The following is a 15,366-nucleotide window of genomic DNA, read 5'->3' as shown; positions in this document are numbered from 1 at the left end:
TAGGACTAACGTGGGAGTGAGTGGCTCAAACTGGGTGGGAGATGTTAACTCAGTGCTACTCCCCATGTGGCTTGTGAAACCACGGCCACAGTTGGAGTGAAGTTTCCTTATAGTACAGCTGCCTCCATAGATGCAGGAGTAGTGAATCTTGCCCAGAGGCTTAAATTTACTGATTGCAGAGGGAGTAAGGGAGAGGTGACTTTTGTTATAAAATGTGGTGTGTGAATATGGTTTAAATAACTAGCAAGAGGGATCACAAACTAGGGGGAAAGAGCTTTTCCTTCAGAGCATGGTACAAAACACTCATTTTGTTCCAGGTCTCTACCTGAGTAGGGAAGAGTCTTGATTTAGCGTTTGTGCTGCTTATTTAGGGGAATGCTTAAACTTCAGGTTGTTGTACCTGATGTGTTTTTAAATTTCTGAATGGCCCCCAAAGCTTTGTGATGGACACGTATATTATAAATGGTAATAAATATGTAACTATGTATGTATTAAATGTGTATTAAACTAGTGTTTCTCAAACTGGGGTCTGCAAGGGTACTCCAGGAGATCCGCGGGCCCCGCTGATCTACTCCTCTTCCCTCTCCCTGCCTGAACTCTTCCCCCCTCCCTCCCAGCACCTCCTGCATGTCGGGAACAGCTGTTCTCCGGCTTGCAGAAGGCACTGGGAGGGAGAGGGAGGAGTGGGGACAGGGCACGTTCTGGGGAGGGAGCAGAAAGCGGTAGCGGTGGAGCAGGGGCAGGAAGAGGAGCGTCGGGGGTGGGGCCTTGGGGAAGGAGTGAAATGGGGGTGGGGACTGGGGCTGAGCAGAAGGGTTGGGGGTGTGCGAAATTTTTTTAATCAAAATGGAGGTCCTTGGGTTGCTAAAGTTTGAGAACCGTTGTATTAAACAGTAATAAATCCCCAGGACCAGATGGTATTCACCCAAGAGTTCTGAAGGAACTCAAATGTGAAATTGCAGAATTGCTAACTGTGGTTTGTAACCTATCATTTAAATCATCTTCTGTACCAAATGACTGGACGATAGCTAATGTGATGCCAATTTTTAAAAAGGGCTCCAGAGGTGATCCCGCAATTACAGGCCAGTAAGCCTGACTTCAGTTCCGGGGAAACTGGTTGAAACTATAGAACCATAGAAGATTAGGGCTGGAAGAGACCTCAGGAGGTCATCTAGTCCAACCTCCTGCTCAAAGCTCCTGCTCAACCCCAACTAAATCATCCCAGCCAGGGCTTTGTCAAGCTGGGCCTTAAAAACCTCTAAGGAAGGAGATTCCACCACCTCCCTAGGTAACCCATTCGGGTGCTTCACCACTCTCCTTGTGAAATAGTTTTTCCTAATATCCAACCTAAACCTCCCCCACTGCAACTTGAGACCATTGCTTCTTGTTCTGTAAAGAACAGAATAGTAAAGAACAGAATTGTCAGACACATATATGAACATAATTTGCTGGGGAAGAATCAACATGGTTTTTGTAAAGAGAAATCATGCTTCACCAGTCTACTAGAATTCTTTTAAAAAAGCCTTTGAGAAGGTCCCTCACCAAAGGCTCCTAAGCAAAGTAAGCTGTCATGGGATAAGAGGGAAGGTCCTTTTGTGGGTCAGTAACTAGTAAAAGGGTAGGAAATAAACAATAGGAATAAATGGTCAGTTTTCAGAATGGAGAGAGGTAAATAATGATGTCCCCCGGGGTCTATACTGGGACTAGTACTGTTCAACATATTCATAAATGATCCTGAAAAAAGGGGTAAATAATGAGGTGGCAAAATTTGCAGATGATACAAAACTACTCAAGATAGTTAAGTCCAAAGCAGACTGCAAAGAGCTACAAAGGGATCTAACAAAACTGGGTGACTGGGCAACAAAATGGCAGATGAAATTAAATGTTGATAAATGCAAAGTAATGCACATTGGAAAACATAATCCCAACTATACGTATAAATAGATGGGATCTAAATTAGCTGTTACCTCTCAAGAGAGAGATCGTGGAGCCACTGTAGATAGTTCTCAGAAAACATCCACTCAGTGTGCAGCAGCAGTCAAAAAAGCTAACAGAATGTTCAGAATCATTAAGAAAGGGATAGATAATAAGACAGAAAATGTCTTATTGCCTCAATATAAATCCATGGTTTTCCCACATTTTGAATACTGTGTGCAGATGTGGTTTCCCCATCTCAAAAAAGATATATTGGAATTGGAAAAGGTTCAGAAAAGGCGTGACAAAAATGATTAGGAGTATGGAACGGCTGCCGTATGAGGAGAGATTAAAAAGACTCGGGGGATATGATAGAGGTCTATAAAATCATGATGTGGAGAAAGTAAATAAGGAAGTGTTATTTACTCCTTTTCATAACACAAGAACTAGGGGTCACCAAATGAAATTAATAGGCAGCAGGTTTAAAACAAACAAAAGGAAGTATTTCTTCACACAACGCATGGTCAACCTGTGGAACTCTTTGTCAGAGGATGTTGTGTAGGCCAAGACTATAACAGGGTTAAAAAACCTAGACAAATTCATGGAGAATAGGTCCACCAATGGCTGTTAGCCAGGATGGGCAGGGATAGTGTCCCTAGCCTCTGTTAGCCAGAGGCTGGGAATGTGTGACACTTGATGATTACCTGTTCTGTTCATCCTTTCTGGGGCATCTGGCATTGGCCACTGTCGGAAGACAGGATACTGGGCTAGATGGACCTTTGGTCTGACGTGGTATGGCTGTTCTTATGTTCTTAAGTTAACTTGCAATCTGATCAAGAACCTTCTGAATGGAAATACCTAGGCAGCTGACATGAGGGCATCTTTTGTTTAAAACAGTTTTTTTAAATAGAAAAATTTTTAAAAATAGGAGGCCTCCAGAGGGGTCTCATGGCGAAACCCTGGCAGGGAGCTTTAGGCAAGAACTGTCACTGCCACTGTAACTGATTCAGATTGAAATGAGGCAGGAAAGAAGAGATGCCAGAGGAAGGGTGTGAACTGGCTGTGAATGACAAATACAGGTTAGCGATGAGGAAGGTGTGCGTTGGAGTTTCTGTCCCAGGAAACAGTTGAAAACTGGATGCAATTCCCTTTCTGCCAAAAATGTTGAGCCTCTTCCCTCTGTCCTTACCGGTGTTTTTGTTTCATTTTAATTTCATTTTTCTTACCTTTGGCCAAGTGAATTGGGCTTCCCTATTAATCCTGCCTCTTCCCAAGTCCTGAAGTGCCCTCTAAGGAAGGAAGAAGCTCTTCGTGTCTAACTGACATGAGGTGCTACTTTTGGTGGGGTGGATTTTCTGTCTCTCCTTCTTCTGTTTTTTCTTCCGTTTCCTCCTCTGTGCATTTCTTTGTCATCATTATTCCACCATCTTTCTCTTCTCCTTGCCCACAACCTATTTCTTTCCTTGTGTTTTCTTTCCCCCTCCCTCATGGTCTCCTTTTCCTCTGCTCTTCCTTCCTACCTTCCTCTTGCATCTTTTCCTCTTTTTTTCCCCTTTCTCTAAAAGTTTTTCCCCCTCCACCACCTTTTGCACTTCTTTTCTCCCCTCCCCATTGCAATTGCTCCCTTTCATCTCTCTGATGTGACCTCTCTTGGTGCTACTGTAGTACACATGACACGGTGTTACCTACAAGAGAGGAGGGAATGCTGCTTCTTGACTCAACACAGTGCTTCCCAGCCTCTGCTTTACAGTACCATGGAGGATTCTTTACTGAGAGTGTGCTGGGCAGTGCTATACTATGTTAGCATCATTCACCTGCATAAGCATGAGCCTACAGGACAACTTGAAAAGTTCAGGCAGGTTTTATTGATATGAAAGATCCCAAAAGAGACTGTTTGTTTGTAGGAAAGATAGATGGAGAGGAGTAGAGATTGAGAGAGAGAAATGATAAATTTTGAGATGGTCAAAATCAAAACTTTTAAATTAAACAGAGCAACCTAATTCAAAGGAACACAGTCAACTTTAAATCTAGTCCATTTCAAACAAAATCTAGTAATCTCAAACATATTTAAAAGTAACATTTGATACTACACCTGCCCTGGGTTTCCTACCAATTCCTGTGGTTTTACAGCCACAGTTTTTCTGTTTTTTAAAACATTTTTCTTTCTTCTGTTGATGAGTGAAAGACCCACAAACAGGTGTCACTGATTACACAGGAGAAAGAGTGAAAATGCCTGCTTCTCCCTTTCACTTACAGTAATATTAGGTGCTACGTGTAACAATAGTAGGTAATATGTTTTTAGACAGTAATGTGATTTTCTTTTTTCAGTTGATGCTGTCCCTTTAATATTTCCTGTGAAGGTCGATATTAATAATGGAAAAGAAAATGTTGCCATTGTAGTGTTAAATGTAATGATCCCTTTTCTTGCTCCACAGCCAGTTACCTCCTTCTACCAGTGAATCATGTGAATTTGATGACCCAAGGCTGTTGCAGAATATTGAAAGTGACCATGTAAGTCTAGTTCTCAAATATTACTTAACTTATGTCTCAAAAATATGCTAGGTCTTTCTGTTTGCTCTCTCTGGGATGGAAGGTCATTGGCAGATTTTCTCAAGTGTGTATGATCATGTCACCTACTACTGGTGCATTCTACAGCGCATAGAAGCACTAAAGAAAGGAAGTGGGAGAGAAAAGCAGTTGAGTTGAGATGAGAAGAGAGAAGAAATGGAGAACTAAAGGGGAAGAGTAAAAAAGAGGAGGGAGTGCTATCTCTGATGTTGAACTCTGATCAAACAGTGACTTTTATATGGGTAGTTTCTCTTAACAGCTGTAGTTTTATAACATGGGATGGTAAGAATACTAACCACAGAGAGAGAGATTTTACAGGTTCAGTAATACTAGACTTTTCAGAGATGTTCCATAGATATTGTGCTATGGAAACAATTTACTTCCATTGAAAGAAGTACTGATCCTTGTAACATTGGTCCTTGATATTGACAGCATGGTGCTTTCTGCAGGTCTCACTAAATACTGCACTATCCCGAAGGTAGTCTCTGAAATTAACTTATATGGACCTGCGAGAGAGGAAGTTTAATAACAAAATGAATTTAGGCTAAGACTTCTTTTAAAAGTGACTAGTGATTTTAGGTGGCCCAGATTTGGGTGCCCAACTGGAGGTGTCTTGGAGGGGCCTTTTTTCCTCAGGTGGGAACTCAGCACTTTCTGAAATCTAAACACTGAGTTACCCAAATTCACTTTTGAAAATGTTGGTCCTTACCTTTCTCTTTAGTATCTCAGAGACTGCTACCACCCTAACTCAGAGTTTGGTTTTGTAAATTAATGGGTGCCAAGCTTAAAAAAATAAAAATGGTCAGATTAGCATTAGTAATTATACAATATTTAAAGTACAGTATTTAAAGTACTATTTGATGAGGAATCTTTTTATTAAAAGAAGTTTTAAGGAGACATTGTGCACAACTGCATGACTTGCTCTTCTGTTTACACCTTCTAACACTTCAGAACTATAATTACAACATAATATGAATGCCTGAAGGCTTAATGAATTAATAATGATCAATGGCATAATGTACTGCTCAAGGTCATGGAGTCTGCAGATGTTTGTGGATTTTAGTTTCCATCTATTCATCAGAGAGGTAGTCCAGCCAGCAGAATATATTTTATTCTTTTACTTGACCCTGCATTGCAGTAAACTGCATCAAGAAAAACTCCTGTCCCATGCACATCACCACAGCCCAGTTTGGATATCTTTACATTCTTCCGATTTTTATTTATTAGATCAGTGGTTTTCAACCTTTGGTCTGTTGTTCCCTAGGGGTTTGCAGACTATGTCTAAGGGGTCTGCAAAAGATGACTATAAAAATTTAAAAAGAAAAGGAGGACTTGTGGTACCTTAGAGACTAACCGATTTATTTGAGCTACAGCTCACGTCATCGTTTCAAGTTTCAGATCCCAGAAAAGGCATTCAGTTTTTCTGATCAAGCAAAAGTATGTGAACACCCCCATCTACAGGTCAAAACCCAGAAGTGTTGTTACCATAGAAGCCCACAGTTTAGTGCCCTTCTCACGCTGCATCAAATGCTGTGATGAGCGTGTGCAACATTTATAGCTGAATTCTGTTCAGTCTGTTTTCAGTCTAAGACTTTTGTGGGAGGGGTCCATTGACCACAGGTTGAATTTCCAAATTACTGGCTTTTCGGGAGCTGTTCCACAGTGCCTCACAGTGACAGTACAGTCAATACAAGTATTCCTGGTGAGGACACGCACTGCTGACACAGGAAGCAATGTGTAGACACGCACAGGCAAGGCAATTACTGCGGCAGCTGTATGCTGATATAAGTTAGATCAACTTAATTTTGTAGTATAGACATGGTGTTAGTCAGGAATGAGTGCAAGTTAACATCTGATGGCAGCTCAATAGTCTGTGAGAAATGTATCATTCGGTGGATGCCACAATTTACCCTAATTGGGGCCTTCATTAGTAGTCCCTGAGAAAAGGCCAATTCAAATGGATTGGGGAGACTGAATTACTCTCTCAGCCTTAGAGGTGGTCCCTTAAATTAAGGATTGAGCAACACTGATGGAGCATTATGGGGAAGCTTGTATTGTCTGCCTGTGCTGTATGTGTTTTGTGCATAACTTGTGGTCCTTGGTCTCTACAGCAATCTGTGATTGCTTTTCACAAACACTAAATATACACATGTGCTCACTCATTAGCATAGCCCTTGATTTCACGCAGACTTCCCAGCCCAAGGTTGCAAGTCCAGTTTATATCCCGGAGAATGTCCTCCATCAGCCGGGGATATTGTTGTCCACCTGCATCTTCTTTAAACTTCTTAGCTCTTTTGGTCCATGGTTAATTCTGAATACTGACTGATGAACAAATCCAATTTTGACTGTCAGTCAAGGAGATATTATTCCATAGAAAGTTTTCTGGGAGAAATAATTATCTGCCACTTGACATATATGGAGGGATCCTCATGACCTCTTCATTAGGTTTTCGGGGAAGAAAGAATGCCCATATTTGTCTTTCACAGCTGCTTCCATTGGATGTTTTTTGCCACAGCATCAAGGAGATTATACAGGCTGTATCCTTAGGAAGAAAGCCCTACGTTCTTATTAGAATGGAAGTAGCTGACTTTTCAAGGACTTAAAAGAATGTTTGCTGAGTATGTTAAACTGTTTATAAACTGGGTAAAATCGATTGATGGAACTTCAAAGTATGTATGTATGTATGTATGTATAACCCACAAACCTTCTGGGTGTGGGGTTCTGTCTCATTTAGTGGCACTGAGACCACTTAGAGAGAGAGATAAAATGAGTCTGTTCTACAGTCTTAGCTAACAGCCAGTTGGCTTTTAGCTCTTGCGGTAGAGGCTCATGCACTAAGCTTCAGAGGTCCCATCCCACCCGCCCACGACTGTGGTCTGTCGGCATTACACACGCACAGTAAATACCCACAATGCTGAGATGAGAACTAGCTCACATGCCCTGACTCTGTTCTGTTTTATCACAGGCATAAAAAAATACTGCATCATTTTCTACACTGCTAGACTTTCATCTCAATAAAACACGCAGGTGCGGATATACTGCAGTTTTTAAGAGTCTGTAGGAGGCTTCAGGGGATTGTGACACTTTTCAGGAAATAACTGCTTCAGCCCAAACTTTACCCACTCATCAGCACAAAACAATAAGAAATTGGCTTGGGAGGAAAAAGAATATATATATTTTTAAATCTGGTTCTCTGCACCCCTGCTCCACTTCCTTCTCATTGATATGTGTAATTAAAAAAAAACCCAGATAGTCAGTAACGGCTGGCAATTTGTTAAACAATCAAATCATCTTCTCCCATGTTTGTGGGACCTTCAGACCATGACAGTTAGAGGAAAATTAGTTTTGTTTGGCTATTGAGAGAGGTCAGATATGAATTATTTCTATGTCTGTGCTTGAAGGGTGCTGAATACCTTCAACTCCTAATGACTTCATGTTTCAGGGGTGCCCAGCATTTCACAGGTCTGAGCCTCAGACAGGTGTGGTAGACATGAGAAGTGATACTTGTTCTTGTCATATTGCATTTAGAACAGTGGTTTTCAACCTGTGGTCTGTGAACCCCTGGAGGTCTGCAGACTGTCTGAGATTTCCAAAGGGGTCCACACCTCCATTTGAAATTTTGTAGGGGTCTGCAAATGAAAAAAGGTTGAAAACCACTGATTTAAAGACATTTAGCAATGGTGAGACCCAAGCCCACCTGGGACTAAAATGGATAATTATTTTGCTAGTTGTGCGGGTGGTAGAACTGTTACCTTGTGGGTAGGAAATACAAGTCATGTGACCCTGCAAAATGTTTTGTAAGTCTTTATGAATAAACTGACTGAAAAATAAGTCAATCTACTTCCTTTCTGGAAATGTTATGAACCATGGAGCAGAACTTATATTAAATGTCACTACCAAGTTAGAGATGCATTTTAAAGTCTTTTTTCTGTTACATTTTTGTCATTGTATCTGTCTGGAGATTCTTGGGGCTAGAAACAACGGTGCTTTATCCATTGTGGCACACAGATGTAGATTTCCAAATCCACAACAATTAAACTGTGTACTTGTGATTGTGCATGCACCCACTCTGCTGGCAGAGGGGATCCAGTATTAACCAAGCATGAGTTTTTGTTCCCCCTCTAGTGGCCAAACCACATAATGAGGTTTTGTAAGTCTGCCGCTGCCTCCTGATTTAACAGACCCTGCCCTTTATCTCAAGCAGTAAAGGGTCATGCTTTTAGATCAGGTGGTCCTGGGTTCAGTTCCCCACACATAACCCAAGCAAGGCATCATCATACTTGCACATCTGGATTTTTGTGAGCATGTTTCTACATGTGTTTAAAAAATCCGGACTTGCGTGTGTGCATTGGATGCCATGTATACGGGTTGAGGATCTGGGCCAGGGTGTTCTTCGGTAAGGATTACATCTACCAAAGGGGTTCTCTTTTTAGGGTGAAACTTGAAAAGAAATAGATTTCTACTTCTAAGCACAAACATCAACATTAGGGTTAACCTGATTGGATGGGAATAACTGGTGCTTGGGAGACAGAAGATTGGAAGTAATGGTGCTGGTAGGAGTGGGAGCTACTAGTGGGCAGATGGGGAGCAAAACAAGATAAGAGCAAAATAAAAAAGTAGGAAAACACCCAGATATATAAAAAAGAAAAATGGGACTAGAAGAACGGGGGGGGGGGGGGGGGGGGGCGAAGAGAGTTAAAGCAGTGGTGGCGTCTGTGCTGGGGCATGGCCCAAGGGGTAAACAAGGAATACTCCGCTGTTAGAATTTCAGCAAGAGAGTGGTTGGGTTCTCCTCTATTAAATGAAAACCATAACTAATAATGCAGAATCTGGTAGCCTATGGGGGCAGGGGGTACACTTCAAATGGAGAATCAGAATTATAACCACAGAAGTTGTTAATGAACATGAGGCTCTTTGCCCATAATTCCGAGGTAGTATTTTGAACATTCTGTCTCCATCTTTATTGACACAATAAATATGGTGTCAGCGCTGGAACAATATAGCAAGAAAACAAATGGCAGCTGTGTGAAAGAGCTGAAGAGACAGGCCTCACTGTTTGGTGATCTGTTGCTATAGAATTGGGAGGTTGCCATGTAATCCATTGTAAACTGTGAAAACACAAAGACAGCAACAAATTAAATTGCTGGCTTCATATAAGCCAAATAGAGGAGGGGGTAGCACTTAAAACCTATGATGCGGGGGAAGGCAGGTTCAGATGGAAAGAAATTGTGAAAGTGCGTAATAGCCTGGGTAATATATTTGTTATGTGGACATCAAAGGCTTGCAGCGACAGATGCTGAAATGAGAATCCAGCAGGCTGCATATTTTGTGGAAATGGGGTATAAGTTTCACTGCTTTCATTAGCAATAACGCAGCAACTGCCTGTAACCTCCTGGACAATAAAAATTTCCATTTCTCACATTTCTTTTTGATGATACACCATCTGTTCATGTCCTTGAATGTAGTCTCTTCTCTCTGGTGTAATAATAAATTAGATGATTATTTGCTCATGATCTATCCAAATTCAGCTCAAGATGTACCCACGCAATCCCATAGGGGTCTAACGATGGGAGCCAAATTCCATTCTTAACTGTACATGGGACATTGTATATTTTTTTTTTATATTGTGACTATTTTAAAGTAAACTAACCATATATGTACGAAGTGTGCTGGGTTTTTTTTCAAAGACATCTTAAGACATCTGCTTCCCAACAATTTTTGAGCTTACTTTGTTTTTAATTGAAGTGTCATGCAGTAGCTGTTGCAAGATGTTGCGACCTTAGTATTGTGAAAAAAGAGTTAGTCTGAAACCCTGCCAGTGCAAATGGATTTTACAGTTGAAGTATAATGTGGGCTGTTACTCATTACTAGTAGCTGCAAGCCCTTGCCTCTGCACGGGTATAATTAGTAAAGTCATGTGTGGCTTTTAAAGTAAAAGCTGAAAATGGCTGAGAACTTAGAAGTTGGGTAGTAACAGACAGTGAATCCCACAGAGGATTGAACCTGGTCAGATTCTAAACAAAAAATGCTCTCAACCATGCTCGTAGCTGTTTCCATCACTTCACACTGACTCAAGGCATTCTAGGCTTCAGAGAAGTTTAGGGTTATTGTCTCTGCTGGTTGTATTGTTGAGTGGATGGTTATGTTGATTTGTGTGTGGACTGTGTTGAGCTGGGAGATTGTGTTGAACTGTGTGGGTGGGGAATGAGCAATGCATGCTGCCATCAGGGGCTCTGTGTATTTGGGGTTATTGTGTGTACTGGTTTTGGTGCTGTGTGGGTGGTTTTGAAGAACTGTGGCAGCTGGGCCAAGCATGCCACCATCTGTGCAGTCTCCTTCATACAACCAATGAAATTGTTACATGCAAATTAGCTGTAGAGTAAGGATGGTAATTGGGTGAGTTATCTATGCTATCACAATGGTCTAGGACTCTAGGCTTGGCATAAATATGTGTCTTGCTTTCACATGGTTTGTAATTTGTAAAGTCAAAATGGCTAAGAACTTAAAAATTGTTCTCAGTGAATCCTGGGATTATTCAACCTGGTGATATTCTAAACAAAAAGAGCCCTCAACAATGTTTGTAGCTGTTTTCTTTGCTTCACGCTGACTCAACAGACATTTTAGGCTTCAAAGAGTGACTGTCCTAGAATTATATTATTTAGGTTGTCCTTGCTGTAGAACTGCAGTTTGATGCAGAATTTTTTTTAACCTTGCCTCTGAAGCTGCACAAAATTTATATTTTTAATGGTAAAAAAGGGGCAAGGTGAGGGGAAATTATAGTAGTTGAATTACAGGACTTGGAGACAGGAACTCCAAGTTTTAATTTTGGTTCTGTCACTTCTAGTAGGAAGAGAGCCTGAGACATAAGCCCTTGTATTAGAGGCCTGGTATGAGGCAGGAGCTGCTCACAGAATCTGGCAGATAAAGAGGAACTGATCACAGAACTAAAAGCGAATGGTAGGTTAGGTACAAGTGATCATGACTTGATCACATTTATAATGTGTAAGCAGAATAAAGTCCAGATCTCTCTGTCTCTCTCTCTCTGTATATGTACACACACACACGGCACTTAATAGGGCCAGTTTCACAAAGCTGAAAACAATTATGAGCCAAATCAGCTGGGCAGGAAGAATTTAATAAAAAAAGGTGAATAATTGAGAATTGTTTTAAGAACACCTTACTAGATGCCCAAAAAGCCACAATCCTGCAATTGAGGAAGAGGGCTGTGCTGGTTAAAAACCAACCTAGATTAGAGGGGAAGTGAAAGGCAGTTGAAAAAATATAACAAATGGAAGAAAGGGGAAGTTGACAGTAATGACTATAAATTTAAAGTTAAGAATTGTAGAAAATTGATAAGGGAAGCCAAGGGACACAAGTAGAACTCTATGACCAGAAGAGTTAAGGACAATAAAAAGGAGTTGTTAAAGTGTATTAGGAACAAAAAGAATGCTAACAATGATATTGGTCCATTACTAGCTGGAAATGGTAGAATTATCAATAATAATGCAAAAAGTCAGAAGTATGCAATAAATATTTCTGTTCTGAATTTGGGGGAAAAACAGATGATGCAGAGTGATAATGCTCTTTCCATTCCACCAGGATCGAGGGGCAATGTTAAATAGAAGGTATAAAGTTAGACATTTTAAAATCAGCAGACCCAGATAACTTGCACCCAAGAGTTTTAAAAGAGCTGGATGAGGAGCTCACTGGATGGTCAGTGTTAATTTTCAAAAAATTGGGGGAGTGGTAAATAAGGAAGAGGCTAGGTCACTGATTCAGAACAACCTGGAACACTTGGTACACTGGGCACAAGCAAATAATATGCATTTTAATATGGCTAAATGTAAATGTATACAACTGGTAACAAAGAAAGTAGGCCATAGTTACATGATGGAGGACTCTATCCTGGCAAGTAGTGACTCTGAAAAAGAGTTGGTGTCATGATGGATAATGATGGATAATCAGTTCATAGTGTGACATTGTGGCCAAAAGAACTAATGTGATCCTTGGATGCATAAACGGGAATCTCAAGTAGGAGTAGAGAGGTTATTTTACCTCTGTATTTGGCACTGGAGCAACTGCTGCTGGAATATGGTATCCAGTTCTGATGCCCAGAATTCAAGAAGGATGTTGATAAATTGGAGAGGGTTCAGAGAAAAGCCACAAGAATGATTTACAGATTAGAAAACATGCTTTATAGTGATTAGAGTCAAGGAGCTCAATCTGTTTATCTTAACAAAGAGATGGTTAAGGGGTGACTTGATTACAGTCTATAAGTACCCACCTGTGGAACAAATATTTGATAATGGGCTCTTCAGTCTGGTGGAGAAAGATAACACCCGATCCTATGGCTTGAAGTTGAAGCTAGATAAATTTAGAGTGGAACTAAGGTGTAAATTTTTAACTGTGAGGGTAGTTGACCATTGGAAAAATTTACCACGGGTCATGGTGGATTCTCCATCACTGACAATATGTAAATCCATACTGGATGTTTTTCTAAAGATCTGCTTTAGGAATTATTTTGGGGAGGTTCTGTGGCCTGTGCTATATATGAGGTCAGACTAGATGATCACAGTGGTCCCTTCTAAACTTTGAATCTATAAGTGAGTACTGGAAATCTTGGAATAATTATTTTAATAATAAAATCTCAGGTCATTTTTATATGACCAGCTCTTATTCAACCAGGCCAGCTACTGTGCTAGTATAACCTGACAGACCCCAGTCGTTGATGGGCAGGATCGACCCGGGGACCTCTGGAGCTTAGTGCATGAGCCTCTACCGCATGAGCTAAAAGCCAACTGGCTGTTAGCTAAGGCTGTAGAGCAGACTCATCTTATCTCTCACTTTAAGTGGTCTTGATACCACTAGATGGGACAGAGCAGCACACCCAGGAGGTGTGTGGGTTACATATTTCCCCTAGCTGAGGAAGCGCGTCCCGAGCTTCAGAGTCTTCCCAGTTGAAATCCTGGACGAGCCCCCACTTGTTATGCCGACAAACCCCGGTTGCCGTCGAACCGGGGACCTCTGGAGCTTAGTGCATGAGCCTCTACTGCATGAACTAAAAGCCAACTGCCCATTAGGCTGTAGAGCAAACTCAATCTCTCTCTCTAAGTGGTCTCAGTGCCACTAGATATGACAGAACACCACACCCAGAAGGTGTGTGGGTTACACTAGTAGAACAGTGTAGTAGCTGATAGTGCATTTTGGGCTGTGTAAAGTTCAGGCTGAGGTTTACAAGATGGGTGAGTGTTGTTGTCCTCTACTGGCCAGCCCACAGAGAGGATAAGGAACTTACTACTGTTGTCAGCTTCAGGATTTCAGCTTCAGGATTTAGCTCAAGTCATAGTCATAGAGTCTAAGGCCAGAAGGGACCACAAGATCATCTAGTCTGACCCCCTGATGCTCCAGGACATCACAGGCCACCAGCATCCACACACTGATCCCAACAACTGAAATTAGACCAAAGTATTACAGCGCACAGGAGACTAAACAGTTGTGTGCCACAGGCAGACAATAGGAGAGACCAAGGTGCACCAATGCTCAAGGCCCCTGCAATGGCAGGAAATTGATTGAGAGAGATACACAGATGATCTCAGCAAGTAACTTGCATTTACACACTGCAGAGGAAGGCAACCCCCCTCTGAGGTCACTGCCAGTCTGACCTGGGGGAAAATTCCTTCCCAATCCCACATATGGCAATAAGTTAGACCCTGAGCATGTGAGTAAGAACTGGCCAACCAGGCACAAGAAAGAGAGAGAGAAAATGCTCGGCATGACCTCAGTAGTGAGCCCCAGTGCTGCCGAGCCCCGCCCCCAGCCATCACGAGCAACCCCGTCATACAATCCCACTCATAAATTTGTACAGCTGTCTTAGAACTAATTATAAGACTTGTGGAGACAAATAGTTTTAGCAGAGCACCTGGGCCTAATCCTATACTACATTGCTCCTTATGTGACTATTTGCACCTGTGTAAATCTGGTATAAGTGCTACCAAATCAAAATTTTTCCAGTCACTAGACCAGGGGTGGGCAAACTACGGCCCACGGGCCAGATACGGCCCACGAGCTGTTCTAAGCTGGCCCGCGAGCCACAACATGTGGCTCGGCCCTGCTCCGGCGCTCCGGCCGAGGTGTTGGGTCGGGCCACACCATGTGGCTCAGCCCCACTCCAGCTGGGGCGCTGGGTCGGGGGCTGGACACCCGGCTTGGCCCCGCTCCAGCCGAGGCACTGGGTCAGTGGACGCAAAACACAGCTCTCGGAAGCCATGGCATGGCCCCGCTCCGGCTCCTACGTGCTCCAATGGGAGCTGCAGGGGCGGTGCCTGCGGATGGGGCAGCGTGCAGAATCGCCTGGCCACGCCTCTGTGTAGGAGCTGGAGAAGGGACATGCCACTGCTTCCGGGAGCCACTTGAGGTAAGTGCTGCTCGGAGCCTGCACCCCTCAGCCTCTCCCCACGCCCCGACCCCCTGCCCCAGCCCTGATCCTCCTCCCGCTTTCCAATATCCTCGATCCCAGCCCTCATCACCCTCCTGCACCCCAAATCCCTGATCCCCAACCCCACCTCTGAGCCCGCACCCCCTCCTGCACCCCAACCCCAATTTTGTGCGTATTCATGGCCCGCCATACAGTTTGTATTGCCCGATGTGGCCCTCGGGCCAAAAAGTTTGCTCACCCGTGCACTAGACCAATGATAGCATTTTATACTACTTCCTCTCCTTTTACCTTGCAAAGATGTAAATGACTACACAAGGTGCAGGGCTGTACAAGATCAAGCCTCTTTTGTTTTTTGAGTGCAAGGACAATGGTTCTGGCTTTCCAACTCTTGTGTGTGTGTATAATTTATCTGTAGATTGAGTGCTGCACACAGAATGAGAGTTCATTAG

At 42.5% G+C, this 15,366-nt stretch overlaps 1 protein-coding gene across 3 annotated transcripts in view; it reads left to right on the top strand.

The window, feature by feature from the left end:
- Positions 1-15,366, top strand: part of ATP8A2 (ATPase phospholipid transporting 8A2) — a 690,440-nt gene that overhangs the window by 169,225 nt on the left and 505,849 nt on the right. For all 3 annotated transcript variants that reach the window (XM_084650563.1, XM_084650564.1, XM_084650565.1), the window contains exon 16: positions 4,350-4,425. In XM_084650563.1, the coding sequence (XP_084506689.1) occupies positions 4,350-4,425 (76 nt within the window). The remainder of the gene's footprint in view (positions 1-4,349; positions 4,426-15,366) is intronic.

Source organism: Lepidochelys olivacea (assembly GCF_965140295.1).
Source record: "Lepidochelys olivacea isolate rLepOli2 genome assembly, chromosome: 1".
NCBI classification, from domain to species: Eukaryota; Metazoa; Chordata; order Testudines; family Cheloniidae; genus Lepidochelys; species Lepidochelys olivacea.
Note: the sequence above shows the minus strand (reverse complement) of the source record. Positions and strands in the feature narration are given on the sequence as shown.